General features: G+C 46.6%; 1 protein-coding gene across 3 annotated transcripts in view; it reads left to right on the top strand.

The window, feature by feature from the left end:
- The window catches only part of CSE1L (chromosome segregation 1 like), a 111,454-nt gene that overhangs the window by 70,310 nt on the left and 16,215 nt on the right, over positions 1-24,929 (top strand). For all 3 annotated transcript variants that reach the window (XM_069750824.1, XM_069750825.1, XM_069750826.1), the window contains exons 20-21: positions 1,931-2,139; positions 4,817-4,914. In XM_069750824.1, coding sequence (XP_069606925.1) covers positions 1,931-2,139; positions 4,817-4,914 — 307 coding nt within the window. The remainder of the gene's footprint in view (positions 1-1,930; positions 2,140-4,816; positions 4,915-24,929) is intronic.

The following is a 24,929-nucleotide window of genomic DNA, read 5'->3' as shown; positions in this document are numbered from 1 at the left end:
ATCTATTTCACGCATGCCCAGATAGCCTGCTTGAGTTTCAGCGTGGAGCGCAGGCACTTCTGGTTCCGGTCCTCTTGTAGCGCACTTGCACGGCCAGAGCAGAGGTGTCCCACTATGGAACGCAGAAGGGAGGTACAGGATGGTCTGCCAAATGGCAGGTAAAAATGACATGGGGGAAGGAACAAAACGGATCGCCCTATTATGAACTCTCCCAACCTGACTAACCTATAAGGGAAGTTATCTTACACTTTGGCATTAACCAATGAGGTTCCATGGTGGGTGATACCCTGTCTATGGAACTATATTTTAAAGCACAGCATGCTCTGCCCAGGTATACCACAATAGGCTTATGACTGTCACAGCATCTGTACCTTGTTTAAACATGAATTCTGGCCTCCTGATGAACCATTTGAGGAGAAACTCGTAAAGGCAGAGGCATTGAAGCTTATTTCAATTAACAAGATAACAAAATAAGTGATACTGGCTATATCCTATTTTTTTTAACTTTCCCTCTCTCCCCTCACTAGATAGTAGTTTTATGTCTAATATAGGTTCCCTAAGAAGTATGTGTGTTATCAGGGGGAGTTGGGGTCAACTGCCGTGGAGCAGGGGCGCCAAAACCTCGTTATTTAGGGTGACATCCTCCGCTGCCAGTCAGGGTAGGAATATGGATATCTCAGGGATTCATAGGCCACAGGTAGTGTAGCCTGGGATCATTTAATATTCCACAACCGAATTTAACACATTTGTACCTCTGAAGAAGGGTCTGTTATCTACCTGACATTTTACTAATCTCAGATAAGGAAGGGGAGAAAATGTACCTTCACACTGAGCAACTTTAGAACGATAGGGATCCGTGACGTTGCAGCGTCCTGGCTAGCGATATCGTTGTGTTTGACACGCAGCAGCGATCTGGATCCTGTTGTGACATCGCTGGTCGGAGCTGGAAGGCCAGAACTTTATTTAGTCGCTGGATCACCCGCTGACATCGCTGAATCGGCGTGTGTGACGCCTATCCAGCGATGTGTTCACTGGTAACCAGGGTAAACATTGGGTTACTAAGCGCAGGGCCGCGCTTAGTAACCCGATGTTTACCCTGGTTACCAGTGTAAATGTAAAAAAAACCAAACACTACATACTTACATTCCGGTGTCTGTCACGTCCCTCGCCGTCAGCTTCCCGAACTGACTGTGAGCGCCGGCTGTAAAGCACAGCGGTAAAGCACACAACGACTAAACGGCAACGTTGCAGCGATCGGCATCGTTCTCTATATCGCTGCAGCGTCGCTTAATGTGACGGTACCTTAAGAATAAGTGTTGGTTGTTGGATCTCTTGGTATAGTTTGAATTATCCCTATTTCCAGCTTTTTGGTCTGATTATTCACACCGGTACGTTCTACTATTGTGCACTATAGGGTTTCCAAGGTGTTTTTTATGACTTATCATCAAAATGTAAGTTTTTATTTAAGGGTTACATGTACACACTTTAATTTCCTTAGTGCTATTGGTTATGTTACAGAATAGTATGGGATGGACGCAGCAAAAGTGCTCAGCTCCTCTGGAAACTCTTTCTAGACTGTTTGAATTTATTCCATGTGATGACAAGATGAAGCTATTGAGAGATTGCCAATGGGGGTATAAAGACATCATCAGAGAAAAAGGGTGGGGGGGCTGTGAGGAATCTAAGGGTTAGCACATGCTCTGGTTTGTTTCACAAGTGTTCCTTTACTGTTTATCATCATATATGCTACTTTTGTGGTTTGGCTGTTTTCAGTCTGAATCTACATTGTGTACATTCCACGAACAAGGAAAACCATTGAATGAACTTTAGTTACAGTATAACCTTATTAACATAAAACTGATGTGGGTGACTATTTCAGTGATCCTCTTTCTCTGGTTGTACTGTACATTGCTCTGTTTTGTCTCTGTAGAGTTTATGCCGTATGTTTTTCAAGTAATGTCTTTGCTCCTGGAGATGCACAAAGATGACATCCCCAATTCCTACATGTCCTTGTTCCCGCATCTTCTACAGCCGATTCTATGGGAGAGAACTGGTAATATTCCTCCCCTAGTGAGACTCTTACAAGCCTTCATGGAGAGAGGATCAAGGTTAATTGCGGCCAACGCCACTGATAAAATTGTGAGTAACTGTATAGTATTTGTGTGACCCTCGCACACCTATACACCAGCTCTTGGTACAGTACTTTCTGTATCTCAGCCCAGATTGTCAGGTCAGAAGGTGCCAGCATTTTACACATTCAGTCTTCATGCTCATGTTGGTGCTAAGTTTTCTTTTAAGCATCTTGTAGCGTTTTGGGTCAAATTTTTGCAATTCTGACAATAACCGTCACTACATCAACCCCTCAAGGATGCAACGACTTTTCACTTTTGCTCATTATTATTTTTATTTATCCTCCCCTTCTTTCAAGAACCATATTTTTTCCATTGACATAGCCATATGAAAAGTTGTTTTTTTTTTTTTTTCTTTTTGAGATGAGTTGACATTTTGAAGGACAATATTCGTTTTACCATGAAATGTCATAAAAGCAAGGAAGAAAAGTCCAAAGAGCATAAAATGGTGGAAAAGAAACGCAGAATTCCACTATTGTTTTGGGGTTTCATTTTTATGGTTTATTTCTGCAGTAAAAATGACAACATGATTCTCTCGGTCAGTACGATTATGGCAACACCAAACTTGCATTTCTTTATTTTACACAGTTCTGAATTTTACTAGAGCCCCATAACATTTTATACCTTCAGTTGATGGAGCTGTATCAGGGCTTGTTTTCTGTGTGTCAAGCTGCAGTATTTATTGGAACCATTTCGGGTTAGATATGAGGTTTACAACCTGTAACCTTTTATATCATAATTTTTGTGGAGCTGCTGCAACTGAAAATGGATTTTAATGAGGCCATGTTCACACGATCCTTTTTTTCATGCAGAATTGCCGCGATTTTCCCGCTGCGGGTCCGCAGCTGTTTTCCATGCAGGGTACATTACATTGTACCCTATGGAAAACAGGAACTGCTGTGCCCACAATGCGGAAAATAAAAAAAAAAAACCGCGCTGAATAGCTGCGGGAAAAAAGAAGTACCATGTCACTTCTTTTTTCGGAGCCGCAGCGGTTCTGCACCCATTGACCTCCATTGTGAGGTCAAACCCGCAGATGAAAAAAATATCTGCGGGTTTTACTGCGGTTTGTGGTGCCGAACCGCTGCAGCAGGAAGTGCGGGGAAGCGGGCGGAAGTGCGTGGGCGGAGTGTGGCTGCCCCGATCCCACCCCCGTGCTCCGATCCCGCCCCCCGTGCTCCAATCCCACCGCCCCGTGCTCCGATGCGCCCCCCCCCCCCCCCAGTGCTCCGATGCCACCCCCCCCCCCCCCCCGTGCCCTAATCTCCCCCCCTTATACTTACCCGGTGTCCGTCCGGCCGTCTTCTCCCTGGGCGCCGCCATCTTGCAAAATGGCGGGCGCATGCGCAGTGCGCCCGCCGAATCTGCCGGCCGGCAGATTCGTTCCAAAGTGCATTTTGATCACTGAGATAGATTATATCTCAGTGATCAAAATAAAAAAAATAGTAAATGACACCCCCCCCCCCCCCCCCCTTTGTCACCCCCATAGGTAGGGACAATAAAAAAAAATTAAGAATTTTTTTTTTTTTTTCCCCCACTAAGGTTAGAATAGGGTTAGGGGTAGGGTTAGGGGTACGGTTAGGGGTAGGGTTAGGGTATTTTCAGCCATTTTAACTGCATAGAAAACTGCATAAAAAACGCATCAAAAAAGGACAAAAAAAGGACCAAAAAAAGGACCTGCGTTTTCTGCCAAGAGCTGCAGTTTTTTAAAAAACAGTCCTGAAAAAAAAAGGATGGAAATCAGGAACGTGTGAACATACCCTGACAGTGAGCAAAAACATCCGCAGGATCTTGGTGAAGAAGAGAGGTGGGAGGTCTGTGCCCATTGGACCAGTGCCCTGAAATCCTTCTACCTGCTGGCATCACCATTAAATTTCTGATATCTTATCGGGGATGCTGGTGGGTAGGAAGTGATTTGCAGGACTCTTGTCTGGACCAGAATCCTCCAAATCTTTTTGCTCAGCTCTATTGTTGTGTTTTGTTTTGTTTTTGTTTTGTTTTTTTTAAAAAGATTTTAACTACGTTTTACCTATTTATTTTTAGTACTCCCAGGTGACTTGAACATGTGATTTTTATTTTTTTTTTTATTTTCCTTTCATCACTTGCACTACTGCAATACTTAAGCATTGCAACATACAGCAAACATAAGTCTCATAGGAACCTCAAGATGACGATGTCTGGAAGGCATTCTGTCACCAGGGTGACCCATTACCACCATTCAATTGCATCATGGTGAGAGAGAAGGCGATGGGCACCCAAATAGGGTCCTACATTGTTTCAATCACCTAAATGCTGCTTAAGGAAGCATCTAAGTGGTTAAGCAGCAGCGATCAGAGCTTGTTCCGGTTACTGCCATTAGCAGCAGGCGCTGGCTCCTGAACCTGCTCCATACAACCGTGCTGGCCCTCTGATATTTGTAAAGGTCACGGGTCTATAAGGCCTGAATGCAGTTCATGCTAATTAGATAGGATAGCTGGAGCCTTCACTGGTAAACATTCATTTTTTGTGTTGCCATCTGCACAGCCACTGGGAATTACTTTCCCAGTGAGATGGACGATTCTGTAAGGACTGTAGAGAGCTGATACTGATTGCACTGACCATGTTCCCGCGAGTAAGGACAAGGCTGTCCCTGATGTGTCAAATGCTTTTGTTTATTTTTCTTCTCATTTCTTGTTTTTGTCTTTTAGCCTGGACTCCTTGGCGTCTTCCAGAAACTCATTGCTTCCAAAGCCAATGACCACCAAGGGTTTTATTTGCTGAACAGCATTATTGAGCATTTGCCTTCGTAAGTAACCAACCAGGGTTTGTTTAAGGGAGTGTGTTATCAGAAGATGGCCTTTAATTTAAAGGGTCACCACCCGGAAATGACAGATGGATGTAGACCATATATCAATGGACCAATGGACAGAAATTCTAGAATCTGTTCCCAAATTATCTCCCTGTGAGGCCCAAAGGCTCTTCCCTTTATTTAATTCACAGAGTATACAAAACTCCAAGCTTTTTTTACACAAGATTGGGCATTTTGCATCATGGCAATATCTTAGGTATGGGATTGATGAGGCACATTTGATACATATAATGTGGGAATGTAGACTGGCTCATATTGGAATGAGGTCAGCTTGATAAACAGTGTATGGATTGTAATTTTTAGCAGATCCCTATGTATGTGTGTATATATGAATGTAGAAAAAAACTGCAATAGGTGAGTATATTATCACACTGACATTGCACTAACATTTATACATGTTTGGCAGAAAAATGCTAACAGGAATGCAACTTTTTCCACGTTTCTGTAGACTAATGGAAACGCTCTTCGTGTAGAATGTAATTGACAAAACGTATATCAAATGGGTGTCCATTTGAGCAAATTTCCATTAGGATCCGTTTTTGTAGTCAAAATGGAGTAGCCTGCTGTTTTTTTATTTTATTTTTTTTTTATTTCTTAAATACTTTATTGATACAACACATTAAAAAAATGATCTGTTTGCATCAGTATCAAAATTGATCTGTTCTTTTTTTGTTGCACTATTATACCGTGAAGCAGCTTATAAAAATCTGGTGTGAACTAATCTAGCATGAAGTGTTTTAAACAATAAAATATATAGAATTGAGAGTCCTCAGTGGTTGATATCTTTTAATGGCTAACCGAAAAGATGGTAATAAATTGTAAGCTTTCGAGACTACTCCGGTCTTTTCATCAGGCATAGACTAATAAAAATTCTGAAGAATCACATATTTATGCACAGCACAGAAAAATGCCATAGACAAGACAGGTGACGTGAAGCAGAATTGCCATTATGTGAGTGATAAACAGTTATGCCCGTAAATATTGGAACAGTTCATAGATAAGGAGTGTTAATGTTTTATTGTCCTCTGATTGGGGTCTGGTTCCATGTTATGATGACCCCACAGGGTCTGAGGAGCAAATTCCTTAGTTGATGTAAAAAGACATAAATCCATGCGACGCATTCATTCCTGCACTGAGATTGTCAAAGGTCATCATCAGCTTATACTCCCAGACTCTTCTGTCTCTCTGAGATTTGAAGTTACCTTTTAATACAAGTAATTTCATGTCCATAATGCTATGATCGGGGAGACAAAAATGTATTGCCACAGGTAGATCCATTCTTTCTTCTCTTATTGTATGGTGATGAGAGTTCATCATTGTTCTCAGTTTCTGCCCTGTCTCCCCTACATATAGACCCCCATTGGACATTTAGTACAAATAATTAAGTACACCACATTAGAAGTGACGCAGCTGAAAGTACCTGGGATCTTGTAGTCCCGATGTGAATTGGGGATCTTTATCTTGTCAAAAAAAGAAAGGAATGTCCAGCTTCACCGAATCCGTAAAAAATAGTTTTCTTTATTCACAAACTTTAAACATGGAGGATACAGACTTCAGCACGAACCATATGGGTAAGAATCTCAACGCGTTTCTGGAGACTAAACTCCCTTAATTAATGATTAATTTATTATTAAGGGAGCTTAGTCTCCAGAAACGCGTTGATATGGTTCGTGCTGAAGTCTGTATCCTCCATGTTTAAAGTTTGTGAATAAAGAAAACTTTCTCCTTCGCCACATTGGGGGACACAGGACCATGGGTGTTATGCTGCTGTTACTAGGAGGCTGACACTAAGCTGAGACAAAAAAAAGGTTAGCTCCTCCCCTGCAGTATACACCCTCATGCTGGCTTCCAGAGACCCAGTTCAAGCTTAGTGTCCGTAGGATGCTCACTGGATTTAACTTTCTCTTTTTTACTGGACGAAGGGACGACGGAACTTTTCAAGGCTCCGATCTCCCCGAACCACCAACAGGCGAGCACGGGAGTTCACCTCTCCGTATCCTCTCCTGCGACGTGGGATGCCACTGCCTGAGCTGATTTTTGGGGACGACGGGCCTTTTCTAGGGACCGATCTCCCCCATCCCCCTTACAGACGAGCACATGGAGTGTCCTCCACGTATCCTCCTCTGCAGCCAGGCCTTTCTTGCCGGACATCTGCCCTGCCCACCAGATTTTCCCTCGGCTGTTCAGAGGCACCTTACTTTGTGGCGTCCGTGCAGCCCCCACTGCATCACCACTGATTCTGCGGTTGATGGAAGGAGGCGGACGGTTCCTCTCCACCCCCCTTCTCAGGGGATGGTGGATGGAGGCTCCCCAATCCCTGCACCGTCCTTGTCTTCAGATCCCCGGGCACAGCTCACCTATGTGCAGCAGGAGTCTGCCTCAGAGAAGGGGGGGGGGGGGGAAGTCGGCTGCTCTGCTGTCCGGAGGGCTCCCGTTTTACTAGCGGCACATTTTTTTGCGGGGGCCCCTTAGACTCCGGTGCTCAGCGGCTGCGCGCCGGGCCAAAGCCGCAAATTTAGTCCCCGGCTTCGGCCTAGCACAGGCCTCATCCTGATAGGCTCTGCCCCCCGTTTCGCGTCATCCTTCGGCGCCGCCCCCTGGTCCTGGCGCTTGTCGCTCTCTGCGAGATCTCCTCACTCACTCTCGTCGGCCATCTTGGATTTTTCACCTGCACGCCGCAGCTCCAGTGCTCCAGCCGCAGCTTCCCTCTCGTGCAGCGTTTTTGATCGCCGACTGTCTCCAGCTCCACCGCCGCCTCTCCTCTCTCTCTCTCTCTGCGGGACACAGGACCACGGGTAAGGAGACCACGTCAGGTTCTCCCCTGCAGCGCCGCCCTCGCTTCCTTAGATACAGACCCTGGTCTATCTTACATTAGGGTGCACCATGTCCTAGTCAAAGACTAAAAAGTCCTCAAAGGTGCATACTACCTTTTTCTCTGCGTGTACCACCTGCCAGGCTCCACTTCCTCGGCCTCAGATTTCCCCCCTCTGCTCAGGCTGCGATGCCCCAAGTGCCCAGGAGCCCTCCACCGCCACCGAACCAGGGGTAGCTAGTCCCCCCTGCGTGGGTCGCTTCTCTGTCTCAGTCCGTGGATTTTTTAGCCAATGCCATCAAATCCATTCAGAACCCCCCTGGGGAGCGGGGCAATCCTTTTCTTGGGTTAAGAGATCCCTCCGTAACAGGGGAATCGTCGGCCAGCAGGGGCCGCTCTCTCCGGAAAGAGGCACGATCATCCGGATCCGCACTACCTCTCCTGAGCACTCTCCTCGCCACTCAGCTTCTGGCAGCTCCACCTCTCGCTCACCCTCTGTAGGGGCTCGTAGCGTTCACGGCTCTGAATAGGAGTCTGATGTATCCTTAGACCCGGATGCTCTGGAGTTTAGATCTACAGTGGACTCCCTCATTGAGGCAGTCAATCATGCCCTCAAGGTGGACGATGACCCTAACTCGGCTCCGGACCACTCAGTCTCCTTTACTAGGGCCAAACGTTCTCATAAGACTTTTGCCTCACCCAGATTTCCTGGATATAGTCAGGCGACACAGAGAGCGTCCGGATAAGCGTTTCATGGGCAAAAAGGCCCTGGAATCGAAGTATCCTTTTTCCGCAGATCTCGTTAAAGACTGGACGGAGTCCCCTTTGGTAGATCCTCCGGATTCACGCATTGCTTCCAAAACTCTCTTATCCGTTCCAGATGGCGCTTCAATTAAGAACCCCACAGAAAGCCAGCTAGATTCCCTAGCTCGCTCAGTGTACAAAGCCTCAGGTTCTTCCCTATTTCCCTCCTTCGCCGCGGCTTGGGTGGCCAAGGCGATGGTTTCCTGGGCAGATGCCCTAGCAAAATCGGTTCAGGAGCAGGATCTCCCGTCTGAGGTGGCGGACCTTGCCAAACAGATTGCCATGGCTGGTGATTACGTGATGTACGCATCCCTCGATGCAGCGAACTGTGCAGCAACGGCGGCCTCAAACGCCATCACCATCAGAAGAGCCATTTGGCTCAGAGTGGCGCGCAGATTCCTCCTCTAAAAAATCTCTGATTTCCCTTCCTTTTCAGAGCGGGCGTCTTTTTGGAGAAAAGCTAGACCAGCTTATTTCTGACGCTACAGGGGGAAAGAGCAAGTTCCTTCCCCAACAGAGGCCCAAGGCTGCCTTTCAGCGCCAACCATACTTTCGTTTTCGGCCCTTTCGTAGCAGTCCATCCTGGTCCAATCCTGGCGCCTCTTCCAGATCGGACCGATCCGCTCGCTCAGACAGAGACGTTCGTCCCTCTTTCAGGCCAAATCAGTCCTAGCGAGGAAAGCCCAGGCAACCCAGAACCAGAGGCTCCAGGCCTGCCAGATTCCCTTCGCAATGACGCGGGAACTGTTCCAGTCGACACCACCAAAGTAGGCGGTCGTCTACTTCTTTTTCAGCAAGTCTGGCTCTCCGTCGTCCATGACGAATGGGTCAGGGATCTGGTGTCATCTGGCTACAAAATAGAGTTCTCTGCCTCCCCTCCAGCTCGTTTTTTTCCCTCTCGCCTCCCCAGTTCGGGGGCTCAGTCTCGCGCCCTCCTTTGCTCCATTCGTTCCCTCCGCCAGAGTGGGGTCATTGTTCCGGTTCCGGAACACGAGGGGTTCAGAGGTTTTTACTCAAACCTCTTCGTCGTGCCAAAAAAGGGACGGGAAAGTGCGCCCCATTTTGGACCTGAAGCTCCTGAACAAGTGCGTAAAAGTTCGACATTTCAGGATGGAATCGCTCCGGTCGGTCATCTCTTCGATGGAGATAGGGGAATACCTGGCATTGATAGACATCAAGGATGCCTATCTTCACATTCCAATATTCCCGCCACATCAAAGGTTTCTCCGCTTTGCCATCCTAGAGGACCATTTCCAATTCACGGCCTTGCCCTTCGGTCTTGCCACGGCGCCCAGGGTATTCACAAAGGTCATGGCGGCCTTCATGGCCATTCTTCATTCTCGAGGAGTGGTCGTGTTACCTTACTTAGACTACCTCCTCATCAAGGGTCCATCTTATCAGGCCTGCGAGGCACGCGTCCGCATTACCTTGGATTCTCTTTCGCGCCTGGGCTGGCTGATCAACTTGGACAAGTCCTCCCCCGTTCCTGCCCGTCGGATCTCCTTTCTGGGAATGATCCTGGACACCTCAAGGGGACTGGTCTTGCTTCCTCGGTCCAAGGTCCAAGAGCTTCAGCAAGGAGCCCGGACGCTCTGCCATCCTCGCCCGCGATCCATTCGGTTCGCCATAAAGATCTTGGGCAAGATGGTAGCCGCAATAGAAGCGGTCCCCTTCGCTCAACTCCATCTTCGCCCCCTACAACAGGCTCTGCTGGACAACTGGGACAGGAGTCCCTTATCCCTCGATCGTCCTTGCCCTTTGTCTCCGCGGATCAGACAATCCCTTGTATGGTGGACCCTGGGTCCATCTCTCCTCCAGGGGAAGTCCTTTCTCCCGATCCGCTGGTTAGTGGTAACTACCGACGCCAGTCTACTCGGCTGGGGTGTGGTGTTTCTTCACCACTCTGCCCAGGGTCGTTGGACAGTGCGGGAGTCGAGGCTCCCTATAAACATCCTGGAGAGTCGTGCGATCAGACTCGCTCTGAGACGCTTTCACTCCCTGCTCGCGGGTCACCCAATCCGAGTCCAATCGGACAATGTCACAGCGGTGGCATACATAAACCACCAAGGGGGTACCCGCAGCAGGGCGGCGATGCAGGAAGTCTCCCACATTCTTCGCTGGGCCGAAGCCAACCACTCCACCATTTCCGCAGTGCACATTCTGGGCGTCGAAAACTGGGCGGCGGACTTTCTAAGCCGTCAGGGCCTTGCCTGGGGGAGTGGGAACTCCATCCAGAGGTTTTTTGGCAGATCTGACTTCGCTGGGGGACCCCGGACGTGGATCTGATGGCGTCCAGATTGAACGCCAAGGTTCACAATTTAATTGCTCGCTCTCGGGATCCCCAGGCTATCGGAGTGGACGCGCTGATATCCCCATGACATCAGTTCCAACTCCCTTACGTGTTTCCTCCGCTTCCCTTACTGTCGAAGGTGATCCGGAAAATCAAGATGGAGGGGGTTCCGGTCATTCTGGTCGCTCCGGATTGGCCTCGTCGCGCTTGGTACGCGGAGCTCGTTCAGCTCATGGCCGACGTTCCCTGGCGGTTACCAGACCGCCCAGATCTGCTTCGCCAGGGGCCGATCTGCCACCAGAGCTCAGGGGCCCTACGTTTAACGGCGTGGCTGTTGAAACCTGGATCCTAACTCGAGCTGGTTTCTCTCAGCAGGTCATTCCCACCATGATAGGCGCTCGCAAGGCGTCTTCCGCTTCAATCTACCACCGCACCTGGAAAACCTTCTTCTCGTGGTGCAGACTCCGAGGTCGTCCTCCGCTCGTTTTCTCTATCCCTTGCATTTTGGATTTCCTTCAGTCCGGTTTGGATTCCGGTTTGGCGCGGAGTTCCCTCAAAGGTCAGATCTCAGCGTTATCCGTGTTATTCCAACGTAGGATCGCTGCCAACCTTCAAGTTAAGACTTTAATTCAGGGGGTCTCCCATGTGGTACCCCCCCTACAGAATGCCGTTGGAGACCTGGGATCTCAACTTGGTCCTGGGGGTTCTTCAGGAACCTCCGTTTGAGCCTCTTCAGGACGTTCCGCTTTCTGTCCTCTTCTGGAAGGTTGCCTTCCTTGTAGCTGTGACATCCATCAGACGGGTTTCAGAATTGGCCGCTTTGTCCTGCCGGGCTCCTTTTCTTGCCTTCCACCAGGACAAGGTGGTCCTTCGCCCATCTCCGGCCTTTCTTCCTAAGGTGGTCTCAACTTTTCACCTTAATGAGGACATCATTCTCCCTTCTTTTTGCCCGCAGCCAAAACAAAGGGTCGAAAGAGCCCTTCACTCCCTGGACGTGGTACGAGCCCTTAGGAGGTACATTTCCAGAACGGCCCCTTTCAGGAAATTGGATTCTCTTTGTTCTTCCGGAGGGCCACAGAAAGGGTTTGGCTGCGTCTAAAGCCACGATAGCCAGATGGATTCGATCTGCTATCCAGGAATCCTACCGGGTCAGGGGCAGACCTATCCCGGCGGGGATTAGAGCACACTCCACTCTGTCGATGGGTGCTTCCTGGGCCATCAGGCAACAGCAGAGCAGGTTTGCAAGGCCGCAACGTGGCCCAGCCTGCATACTTTCACAAAGCACTACAATGTCCACATTCACTCCTCTGCGGACGCGGCCCTTGGCAGACGTATTCTGCAAGCGGCCGTTGCGCATTTGTAGTCAGATGGTACACGGAGTTATTTGGTTGTATTGTTTCCCTCCCAGGGACTGCTTTGGGACGTCCCATGGTTCTGTGTCCCCCAATGTGGCGAAGGAGAAATGGGGATTTTTGTGTGTACTCACCGTAAAATCCTTTTCTCTGAGCCACTCATTGGGGGACACAGCACCCACCGTGTTGGCCTGCTCGGCTTGTTACCTTTTTCAGTTTTTCACTGTTTTTTGGACATGTTATATTCTGTTACTTGCTATTTTGTTGTTATTCTCCTACTGCTTTTGCACTGAACTGGGTCTCTGGAAGCCAGCATGATGGTGTATACTGCAGGGGAGGAGCTAACCTTTTTTTGTCTCAGCTTAGTGTCAGCCTCCTAGTGACAGCAGCATAACACCCATGGTCCTGTGTCCCCCAATGAGTGGCTCGGAGAAAAGGATTTTACGGTGAGTACACACAAAAATCCCTATTTTACGGATTCGGTGAAGCTGGACATTCCTTTCATTTTTTTACTTTATACGCCTGGACACAGCAGGTCCATGCTCCCGAAGATTGGTTCATGCATGACGGGTGAGCTGGCTTATTTTTGATCTTTATCTTGTCCATGGTCATTATAAATGGACAGGTTTTACATTTTTTATGATTTCAAGGAAAGGTTCCTGCAGCTGTTGGAGAGGACAGGGAGCTTTTGACAATGATACTTCTTATATTTGGGGGCTGTCTAAAACACAGTATTGGGGGGTCTTTGGGAAGTGGTGGGAGTCACCCCTACTTATGGGTAAGCATGCTAATTTCATCACAGTAGTTCTAGACCTATGATGGGTATTTTACCGATGGATTCAATGACAGTGTTCTGATGGTTGGAGCTACAGTTCTCCGCGTGGGGTTACCATTATCATGCCAATGCCTTGAGGGGATATGTATTGTCTCCCACCTTCTTCCCCTTTTTACCACTAGTTTTTTTTCTTCTGGCACCTCCTGTTTTTTGGGGTCTTTGTTGTATTGAGTATATTAACCCCTTCATGACCCAGCCTATTTTGACCTTAAAGACCTTGCCGTTTTTTGCAATTCTGACCAGTGTCCCTTTATGAGGTAATAACTCAGGAACGCTTCAACGGATCCTAGCGGTTCTAAGATTGTTTTTTCGTGACATATTGGGCTTCATGTTAGTGGTAAATTTAGGTCAATAAATTCTGCGTTTATTTGTGATAAAAACGGAAATTTGGCGAAAATTTTGAAAATTTCGCAATTTTCACATTTCGAATTTTTATTCTGTTAAACCAGAGAGTTATGTGACACAAAATAGTTAATAAATAACATTTCCCACATGTATACTTTACATCAGAACAATTTTGGAAACAAAATTTTTTTTTGCTAGGAAGTTATAAGGGTTAAAATTTGACCAGCGATTTCTCATTTTTACAACGAAATTTACAAAACCATTTTTTTTAGGGACCACCTCACATTTGAAGTCAGTTTGAGGGGTCTGTATGGCTGAAAATACCCAAAAGTGACACCATTCTAAAAACTGCACCCCTCAAGGTACTCAAAACCACATTCAAGAAGTTTATTAACCCTTCAGGTACTTCACAGCAGCAGAAGCAACATGGAAGGAAAAAATGAACATTTAACTTTTTAGTCACAAAAATTATCTTTTAGCAACAATTTTTTTATTTTCCCAATGGTAAAAGGAGAAACTGAACCACGAAAGTTGTTGTCCAATTTGTCCTGAGTACACTGATACCTCATATGTGGGGGTAAACCACTGTTTGGGCGCACGGCAGGGCTTGGAAGGGAAGGAGCGCCATTTGACTTTTTGAATGAAAAATTGGCTCTACTCTTTAGCGGACACCATGTCACGTTTGGAGAGCCCCCGTGTGCCTCAAAATTGGAGCTCCCCCACAAGTGACCCCATTTTGGAAACTAGACGCCCCAAGGAACGTATCTAGATGCATCGTGAGCACTTTGAACCCCCAGGTGCTTCACAAATTGATCCGTAAAAATGAAAAAGTACTTTTTTTTTCACAAAAAAATTCTTTTAGCCTCAATTTTTTCATTTTCACATGGGCAACAGGATAAAATGGATCCTAAAATTTGTTGGGCAATTTCTCCTGAGTACACCAATACCTCACATGTGGGGGTAAACCACTGTTTGGGCACATGGTAAGGCTCGGAAGGGAAGGAGCGCCATTTGACTTTTTGAATGAAAAATTATCTCCATCGTTAGCGGACACCATGTCGCGTTTGGAGAGCCCCTGTGTGCCTAAACATTGGAGCTCCCCCACAAGTGACCCCATTTTGGAAACTAGACCCCCCAAGGAACTTATCTAGATGCATAGTGAGCACTTTAAACCCCCAGGTGCTTCACAGAAGTTTATAACGCAGAGCCATGAAAATAAAAAAATAATTTTTCTTTCCTCAAAAATGATTTTTTAGCCTGGAATTTCCTATTTTGCCAAGGGTAATAGGAGAAATTGGACCCCAAATGTTCTTGTCCAGTTTGTCCTGAGTACGCTGATACCCCATATGTGGGGGTAAACCACTGTTTGGGCGCACGGCAGGGCTCGGAAGGGAAGGCACGCCATTTGGCTTTTTAAATGGAAAATTAGCTCCAATCATTAGCGGACACCATGTCACGTTTGGAAAGCCCCTGTATGCCTAAACATTGGAGATCCCCCACAAATGACCCCATTTTGGAAACTAGACCCCCAAAGGAACTAATCTATATGTGTGGTGAGGACTTTGAACCCCCAAGTGCTTCACAGAAGTTTATAACGCAGAGCCATGAAAATAAAAATTAAAAATTATTTTCTCAAAAATGATCTTGTAGCCTGCAATTTTTTATTTTCCCAAGGGTAACAGGAGAAATTTTACCCCAAAAGTTGTTGTCCAGTTTCTCCTGAGTACGCTGATACCCCATATGTGGGGGTAAACTACTGTTTATGCACATGCCGGGGCTCGGAAGTGAAGTAGTGACGTTTTGAAATGCAGACTTTGATGGAATGCTCTGCGGGCGTCACGTTGGGTTTGCAGAGCCCCTGATGTGGCTAAACAGTAGAAACCCCCCACAAGTGACCCCATTTTGGAAACTAGACCCCGAAAGGAACTTATCTAGATGTGTGGTGAGCACTTTGAACCCCCAAGTGCTTCACAGAAGTTTATAATGCAGAGCCGTGAAAATAATAAATACGTTTTCTTTCCTCAAAAATAATTTTTTAGCCCAGAATTTTTTATTTTCCCAAGGGTTACAGGAGAAATTGGGCCCCAAAAGTTGTTGTCCAGTTTCTCCTGAGTACGCTGATACCCCATGTGTGGGGCTAAACCACTGTTTGGGCACACGTCGGGGCTCAGAAGGGAAGTAGTGACTTTTGAAATGCAGACTTTGATGGAATGGTCTGCTGGCGTCACGTTGCGTTTGCAGAGCCCCTGGTGTGCCTAAACAGTAGAAACCCCCCACAAGTGACCCCATTTTAGAAACTAGACCCCCCAAGGAACTTATCTAGATATGTGGTGAGCACTTTGAACCCCCAAGTGCTTCACAGACATTTACAACGCAGAGCCGTGAAAATAAAAAATCATTTTTCTTTCCTCAAAAATGATGTTTTAGCAAGCATTTTTTTATTTTCACACGGGTAACAGGAGAAATTGGACCCAAGTAATTCTTGCGCAGTTTATCCTGAGTACGCTGATACCCTATGTGTGGGGGTAAACCACTGTTTGGGCACACGTCGGGGCTCGGAATTGAGGGAGCACCATTTGACTTTTTGAATACAAGATTGGCTGGAATCAATGGTGGCGCCATGTTGCGTTTGGAGACCCCTGATGTGCCTAAACAGTGGAAACCCCTCAATTCTACCTCCAACACACCCCTAACCCTAATCCCAACTGTAGCCATAACCCTAATCACAACCCTAATTCCAACCCTAAGGCTATGTGCCCACGTTGCGGATTCGTGTGAGATTTTTCAGCATCATTTTTTAAAAATCCGCGGGTAAAAGGCACTGCGTTTTACCTGCGGATTTTCCGCGGATTTCCAGGGTTTTTTTTGTGCGGATTTCACCTGCGGATTCCTATTGAGGAACAGGTGTAAAACGCTGCGGAAAATACAACGCAGCGTTTCCGCGCGGTGTTTTCCGCACCATGGGCACAGCGGATTTGGTTTTCCATAGGTTTACATGGTACTGTAAACCTGATGGAACACTGCTGCGAATCCGCAGCGGCCAATCCGCTGCGGATCCGCAGCCAAATCCGCACCGTGTGCACATAGCCTAATTCTAAAGGTATGTGCACACACTGCGGAAAACGCTGCGGATCCGCAGCAGCTTCCCATGAGTTTACAGTTCAATGTAAACCTATGGGAAACAGTAATCGCTGTACACACGCTGCGGAAAAACTGCACGGAAACGCAGCGGTTTACATTCTGCAGCATGTCACTTCTTTGTGCGGATTCCGCAGCGGTTTTACAACTGCTCCAATAGAAAATCGCAGTTGTAAAACCGCAGTGAAATGCGCAGAAAAAACACGGTAAATCCGCCATAAATCCGCAGCGGTTTAGCACTGCGGATTTATCAAATCCGCAGCGGAAAAATCCGCAGAGGACCAGAATACGTGTGCACATACCGAAACCCTAACCCTAACCCTAACCCAAGCCCTATTCTAACATTAGTGGAAAAAAAAAAATCTTTATTTTTTTTACTGTCCCTACCTATGGGGGTGACAAAGGGGGGGGGGGTGTCATTTATTATTTTTTTATTTTGATCACTGTGATAGATTATATCTCAGTGATCAAAATGCACTTTGAACGAATCTGCCGGCCGGCAGATTCGGCGGGCGCACTGCGCATGCACCCGCCATTTTGGAAGATGGCGGCGCCCAGGGAGAAGACGGACGGTCCCCGGCAGGATCGGTAAGTATGATGGGGCGGGGGGGAGCACGGGGGGGATCGGAGCATGGGGGGGTGAATCGGAATGCGGGAGGGGTGGAACGGAGCACGGGGGGTGGAACGGAGCACGGGGGGTGGAACGGAGCACGGAGGGGGGTGGATCGGAGTGCAGGGGGGGTGATTGGAGCACGGCGGGGTGATTGGAGCACCGGGGTGAGCGGACATGAGCACGGGGGGGCGCGGACAGGAGGACGGAGGGGAGCGGGGCAGTGTACCGGACAGATCGGAGGGCTGGGGTGGCGATCGGTGGGGTGGGGGCACATTAGTGTTTCCAGCCATGGCCGATGATATTGCAGCATCGGCCATGGCTGGATTGTAATATTTCACCCGTTATAATAGGTGAAATATTACAAATCGCTCTGATTGGCAGTTTCACTTTCAACAGCCAATCAGAGCGATCGTAGCCACGGGGGGGTGAAGCCACCCCCCCTGGGCTAAACTACCACTCCCCCTGTCCCTGCAGATCGGGTGAAATGGGAGTTAACCCTTTCACCCGATCTGCAGGGACGCGATCTTTCCATGACGCCACATAGGCGTCATGGGTCGGATTGGCACCGACTTTCATGACGCCTACGTGGCGTCATGGGTCGGGAAGGGGTTAATGTATTTGTATGTACTACTTGGCTTAATAAAAATAATCTTTTATCATGATTGGTGAGACATTGCATATACTCCATTTTTTTTGCATATGTATGTGTCACTTCTAATGTGGTGTACTTAATTATTTGTACTAACTGTCCAACTGGGGGTCTGTATGTAGAGGAGACAGGGCAGAAACTGAGAATAAGGATGAACTCTTATCGCCATACAATAAGAGGAAAAAAAATGGATCTACCTGTGGCAATACATTGTCTCCCCGATCATAGTAACATAGTAAGGCCGAAAAAAGACATTTGTCCATCCAGTTCAGCCTATATTCCATCATAATAAATCCCCAGATCTACGTCCTTCTACAGAACCTAATAATTGTATGATACAATATTGTTCTGCTCCAGGAAGACATTCAGGCCTCTCTTGAACCCCTCGACTGAGTTCGCAATCACCACCTCCTCAGGCAAACAATTCCAGATTCTCACTGCCCTAACAGTAAAGAATCCTCTTCTATGTTGGTGGGTGGAAAAACCTTCTCTCCTCCAGACGCAAAGAATGCCCCCTTGTGCCCGTCACCTTCCTTGGTATAAACAGATCCTCAGCGAGATATTTGTATTGTCCCCTTATATACTTATACATGGTTATTAGATCGCCCCTCAGTCGTCTATTTTCTAGACTAAATAATCCTAATTTCGCTAATCTATCTGGGTATTGTAGTTCTCCCATCCCCTTTATTAATTTTGTTGCCCTCCTTTGTACTCTCTCTAGTTCCATTATATCCTTCCATAATAGCATTATGGCCATGACATTACTTGTATTAAAAGGTAACTTCAAATCTCAGAGAGACAGAAGAGTCTGGGAATATAAGCTGATGACCTTTGACAATCTCAGTGCAGGAATGAATGCGTCGCATGGATTTATGTCTTTTTACATCAACTAAGGAATTTGCTCCTCAGACCTTGTGGGGTCATCCTAACATGGAACCAGACTGTTCCAATATTTACGGACATAACTGTTTATCACTCACATAATGGTAATTCTGCTTGACGTCACCTGTCTTATCTATGGCATTTTTCTGTGCTGTGTTGTGCATAAATACGTGATTCTTCAGAATTTCTATTAGTCTATGCTTGATGAAGAGACCGGAGTAGTCTGGAAAGCTTACAATTTACCACCTTTTCAGTTAGCCATTAAAAGGTATCGACCACTGAGGACTCTCAATTCAACATATTTTTCTATCCACTGGCTAACACTGTACCAAGATATATATATATATATATTTCCTTAAACAATAAAAGGATTTTTGGTACTTGGCATAAAATCCCTTTCTCCAAGCCTTCATTGTGTGACACAGGAAACCATTCTCAACTGTCCCCAACTTAGGCTTTCTTGATTTAGGAAGTCTGCGGCCCAGTTTTCCCACTCTGGGTATGTGGACCACTGAGATTGTGGAATTGTTCGTTCTACCCAGTTAAGAATCTGTGATTTCTCTGCCATGTCTAGATGAGTTAGTCCCACCTAGATGGTTGATGTAGACCACAGCAGTGTCGTTGTTGGACTGAATGCGAACAGGGGGACCCAATAGCTGGTCCTGCCAATGTGCAAGTGTTAGATGAATGTCTCTGAGCTCCAGGATGTTGATGACAAGTTGAACCTCTTGATTCATTCATCATCCTTGCTCAGTAAGCTTCCGGAAAACTGTTTCCCAACCCATACGGCTGGTGTCAGTCATCTCAGTTTGCCAATGAATCAAAAGAAAAGAACGACTGAACTGAACAAGGGGCGAGTACCGTCACTAAATAGGGGACTGTCTGAAGCGAGTAGGTAGAAGAACCCAGTCTTCTCCCAAGATCATAATCATTCCCACATGAGAAGAGAGCAAGCTGCAGGGTCCTGGTATGGAACTGAGCAAAGGGAATTGCCTCGATGGCAGACATCATCTTTTCCAAAACGCTCATGCAGAATCGTAGAGGAAACGGTGAGGGAGACCTCAATTAATGGATGTTGGCTTGAAGAGCAGACCTATTGTTCTCTGGAAACCAAAACATTTGCCTGGATTACATTGAGAAGAATCCCCCAGAAAAACTGGACTTTGAGCCAGAATCAGAGAGGATTTTGATTCGTTGGCAATCGAGCTGAAGTGTGAAAGTGTGCCTATGGTGATCTGCAGACTCCCAGGGTTCTCAGAATATGAGGGAGCCTTGATAAGAATGTTGTCCAGTTAGCGGATTATCACAATTTCTCTGATCTGCATGAGTGCCATGACTTCCATAAACAGCCTGGGACCCGTGGTCAGTCTGGAGAGCGGCAAGAACTGGAGACTGGTGTACTACAAAACAGTGGAATTTTTGGTGAGCTGGAAATATGGGAAAGTGGAGATGGGCATCTTGGATGTTCTCTGAGTATAGGATTTCTCCGGGTTCCATGGAGGATTTGACAGTCTGAAGTGATTCCATCTTGAAGCAGCGTAGTCCGACTCGGTTGTTCAACAGTTTCATCTGTGGCAGATGAGGTTTAACAATGATAAATGTAAGGTTATACACATGGGAAGAAGGAATCAATGTCACCATTACACACTGAATGGGAAACCACTGGGTAAATCTGACAGGGAGAAGGACTTGGGGATCCTAGTTAATGATAAACTTACCTGGAGCAGCCAGTGCCAGGCAGCAGCTGCCAAGGCAAACAGGATCATGGGGTGCATTAAAAGAGGTCTGGATACACATGATGAGAGCATTATACTGCCTCTGTACAAATCCCTAGTTAGACCGCACATGGAGTACTGTGTCCAGTTTTGGGCACCGGTGCTCAGGAAGGATATAATGGAACTAGAGAGAGTACAAAGGAGGGCAACAAAATTAATAAAGGGGATGGGAGAACTACAATACCCAGATAGATTAGCGAAATTAGGATTATTTAGTCTAGAAAAAAGACGACTGAGGGGCGATCTAATAACCATGTATAAGTATATAAGGGGACAATACAAATATCTCGCTGAGGATCTGTTTATACCAAGGAAGGTGACGGGCACAAGGGGGCATTCTTTGCGTCTGGAGGAGAGAAGGTTTTTCCACCAACATAGAAGAGGATTCTTTACTGTTAGGGCAGTGAGAATCTGGAATTGCTTGCCTGAGGAGGTGGTGATGGCGAACTCAGTCGAGGGGTTCAAGAGAGGCCTGGATGTCTTCCTGGAGCAGAACAATATTGTATCATACAATTAGGTTCTGTAGAAGGACGTAGATCTGGGGATTTATTATGATGGAATATAGGCTGAACTGGATGGACAAATGTCTTTTTTCGGCCTTACTAACTATGTTACTATGTCCAGAAATTGAGAGACTGAGCACGGGCATGGCAAAATACTTTTTTTTTTTTTAATCATGTTTTTTTTAATTAAAGCATATGAAACGACAAGAACACAGTCCGATATAATTTCCAGACAAGTACCGTACGTTAGATACATGACCTGACAATACATTTTCATTTTACGAAACAACACCCTTACCCCCTAACCAACCCCTCTCTCCCTCCCCCCAATCTCTTGTGGCAAAAAAAACTTTTAATTAATCTTTTGGCACGGCAAAAAAAATTGAATTAAACTCAAGCATTTGTATATGGGAACTGGAACAGTGATGGCTGATTGGAGCAGAGAGGTGATGGCGTGGGAAATTATTCAGCTAAGGTGGAGTTTCACGGAGGACAAGATGGGAAAAAAGGATCGCTCGAAAGGGTGGTGCATTCCATCTTGTATCTTGAGGAGACTATTTCTCTGACTCAAATGTCAGTTACTGTAGAAAGCCAAGACATCCACCCTAAGAAGGTTCTAAGGTGACAGAACCCCGTCAGCCTGAGGAAAACATGTTTCCCCTGATTCTTGATGGCTTTTATTACTGTTTCCTTAGATGCCAAGCTGTAGCTTGTTAGAAGGATGGTCTCTACTTATGTTGTAGTGTGGAGAACCTCAACCATACCCCTCAATTTGAGCGCCTGATCGGAATCAAGATCAGTCTGTCTGCATTGTGGTCTGATTCCTGTAGGGATTGAATCTTGAGTGAGGGAGAGCAAGATGGTGTGTGAGAAAAAGGCACTAAGACAAAGGACTTCCTCAAGGACGCTTCAATCATTGCCGTGATCTGCCAAGTTAGTTCGGAGCAACTGGTGGGTCTGACGTATGGGGCTGTGATCAGAGTACCAGATACAGCGGTCGACATGGGTTGGTGCTCAATCCCTGTGACCAGGGTCCGGGACTCCTTGACCAGCTCAGATACAGAATGGGAGTAAAGTAACGGCACATGAAAGATGGTGCACTCTAGTCACTGCGACGGTGGTAGGGGGAAGCGTGGGCTCCTGAGCCAGAGGAAGTGTGTAGGGGTGGCACAAGAGGCGCAGGTTGTGACAGGTAGGCCAGAAGGGAATTTGCATTTTCATAACACACACAGGCAGAGTGGATGAGCAATGGAGGCTGGGCTGACTGGTGTGTGCGATCCTCTTTTGGAGCGGACATGACAGGGGGACCAAGAGAGAAAAAACAGTGCCAGGAGGAGGGTAGTGCTGGAGAGATACCAAGATGTCACTCCCTTGAACCAGACGGCTTACCCAGAGAAAAGGGGAGGTCGCCTTCTGGAGGGTGTGTGTGTCATAGGGCTCCGGTCCCTGGAGGGGACAGAGCATTGTCTCTCTGTCCTAGGGCTTTCAGATGTAGATGTCTGAAACTCTTATCCAGGGATGGAGGAAGGGCTGGGCACAGGATGAAGCACATGAGCCTGAATGGTTGGAGAGGTAATAGGGCATGGCTGCGAGCGCCTCTACGTCACAGAAGAAGCCAGGGATGCGGGCGAAGGGGGAGGGCTTGCCTGTCCTGAAGAGGCTTTATGTGATCCAGATCTTCAACTCATTCTTCGCTCTGTACAACACCCCACCACGCAAAAGGCAAAGAATTTTCCGTACAAGTACCTGAATGCCGACTGCATTAGTAAAGCCCTACCCTTCAATTGGAAGAGTATACCGCATGCGTAATTTTCAGACTGCTCTCTTCCTTTTGTGAGGATTACAGAAAGGTCAATTCCAATTAGTTTACCTAATTTGAAGGGGAAAAAGAGAAGATACCGTATATACTCGAGTATAAGCTGATCCCCCCCCCCCTAATTTTGCCACAAAAGACTGGGAAAACTTATTGACTCGAGTATAAGCCTAGGGTGGAAAATGCAGCAGCTACCGGTAAATGTCAAAAATAAAAATAGATGCCAATAAAAGTAAAATTAATTGAGACATCAGTAGGTTGTGTTTTTGAATATCCATATTGAATCAGGAGCCCCATAAGATGCTCCATACAAAATATGCCCCTTATAATGCTCCATATTAACCCCTTTCTGACCTCCTACGGGATAGTACGTCCGAGGTCAGAACCCCCGCTTTGATGCGGGCTCCGACGGTGAGCCCGCATCAAAGCCGGGACATGTCAGCTGTTTTGAACAGCTGACATGTGCCCGCATATAACGGGTGGGTTCGCGATCCACCCGCCGCTATTAGCTAGTTAAATGCCGCTGTCAAACGCTGACCGCCGCTTCCGGCCATCGGGACGGAAATGAGCGCATCGCCGACCCCCGTCACATGATCGGGGGTCAGCGATGCATCAGGATAGTAACCATAGAGGTCATTGAGACCTCTATGGTTACTGATGCCGGTCTGCTGTGAGCGCCACCCTGTGGTCGGTGCTCATAGCAAGCCTTCAATTCAGCTACATAACAGTGATCAGCAGATTGCTGCTTTCTAGCTGAGTCGATAGAGTTGTGCCAGCTTCTAGCCTCCCATCGAGGCTATTGAAGCATGGCAAAAGTAAAAAAAAAAATAAAGGTTAAAAAAAAATGTGAAAAAATATAAAAGTTTAAATCACCCCCTTTTCGCCCCATTCAAAATAATAAAAAAAAAAAAAATCAAACCTACACGTATTTAGTATCGCCGCGTTCAGAATCGCCTGATCTATCAATAAAAAAAGGATTAACCTGATCGCTAAATGGCGTAGCGAGAAAAAAATTCAAAACGCCAGAATTACATTTTTTTGGTCGCTGCGACATTGCATTAAAATACAATGACGGGCGATCAAAAGAACGTATCTGCACAAGAGTGGTATTATTACAAACATCAGCTCGGCACGCAAAAAATAAGCCCTCACCCGACCCCAGATCACGAAAAATGGAGACGCTACGGGTATCGGAAAATGGCGCAAATTTTTTTTTTTTTTTTTTAGCAAAGTTTGGATTTTTTTTTTTCACCACTTAGATAAAAAAGAGCCTAGGCATGTTTGGTGTCTATGAACTCGTAATGACCTGGAGAATCAAAATGTCAGGTTAGTTTTAGCATTTAGTGAACCTAGCAAAAAAGCCAAGCCAAAAAAAAGTGTGGCATTGCAATTTCACCGCACTTGGATTTTTTTTTTTTCCTGTTTTCCAGTACACGACATGGTATAACCAATGATGTCGTTCAAAAGTAAAACTCGTCCCGCAAAAAATAAGCCCACACATGGCCATATTGACGGAAAAATAAAGTTATGGCTCTGGGGAGCGAAAAACAAACACGGAAAAATGGAAAATCCCAAGGTCATGAAGGGGTTAAAATATGCCCCATATAATGCTGCACAAAGGTTAATAATGGCTCCATAAGATGCTCCATAGAAACATTTGCCCCATACAATGCTGCATAAAGGTTGATGGCCCCATGAGATGCTCCACACATTATGGCCCAATAAGATGCTCCACACAATGTCCCATAAGATGCTCCATACATTATGCCCATAAGATGCCCCATACATTATGCCCATAAGATGCTCCACACATTACGGACCCATAAGATGCTCCATACATTATGCCCCCATAGGATGCTCCATACCTTATGCCCCCATAGGATGCTCCATACATTATTCCCCATAAGATGCTCCATACATTATTCCCCATAAGATGCTCCATACATTATTCCCCATAGGATGCTCCATACATTATGCCCCATAAGATGCTCCACACATTATGGCCCCATAAGATGCTCCCTACATTATTCCCCATAAGATGCTCCATACATTATGGCCCCATACGATGCTCCATACATTATGGCCCCATATGATGCTTCATACATTGTGGCCCCATATGATGCTCCATACATTGTGGCCCC

This window comes from Ranitomeya imitator, chromosome 2 (assembly GCF_032444005.1).
Source record: "Ranitomeya imitator isolate aRanImi1 chromosome 2, aRanImi1.pri, whole genome shotgun sequence".
NCBI classification, from domain to species: domain Eukaryota; kingdom Metazoa; phylum Chordata; class Amphibia; order Anura; family Dendrobatidae; genus Ranitomeya; species Ranitomeya imitator.
The sequence above is the reverse complement of the archived record's forward strand: the minus strand, read 5'-3'. Positions and strand labels throughout refer to the sequence as shown.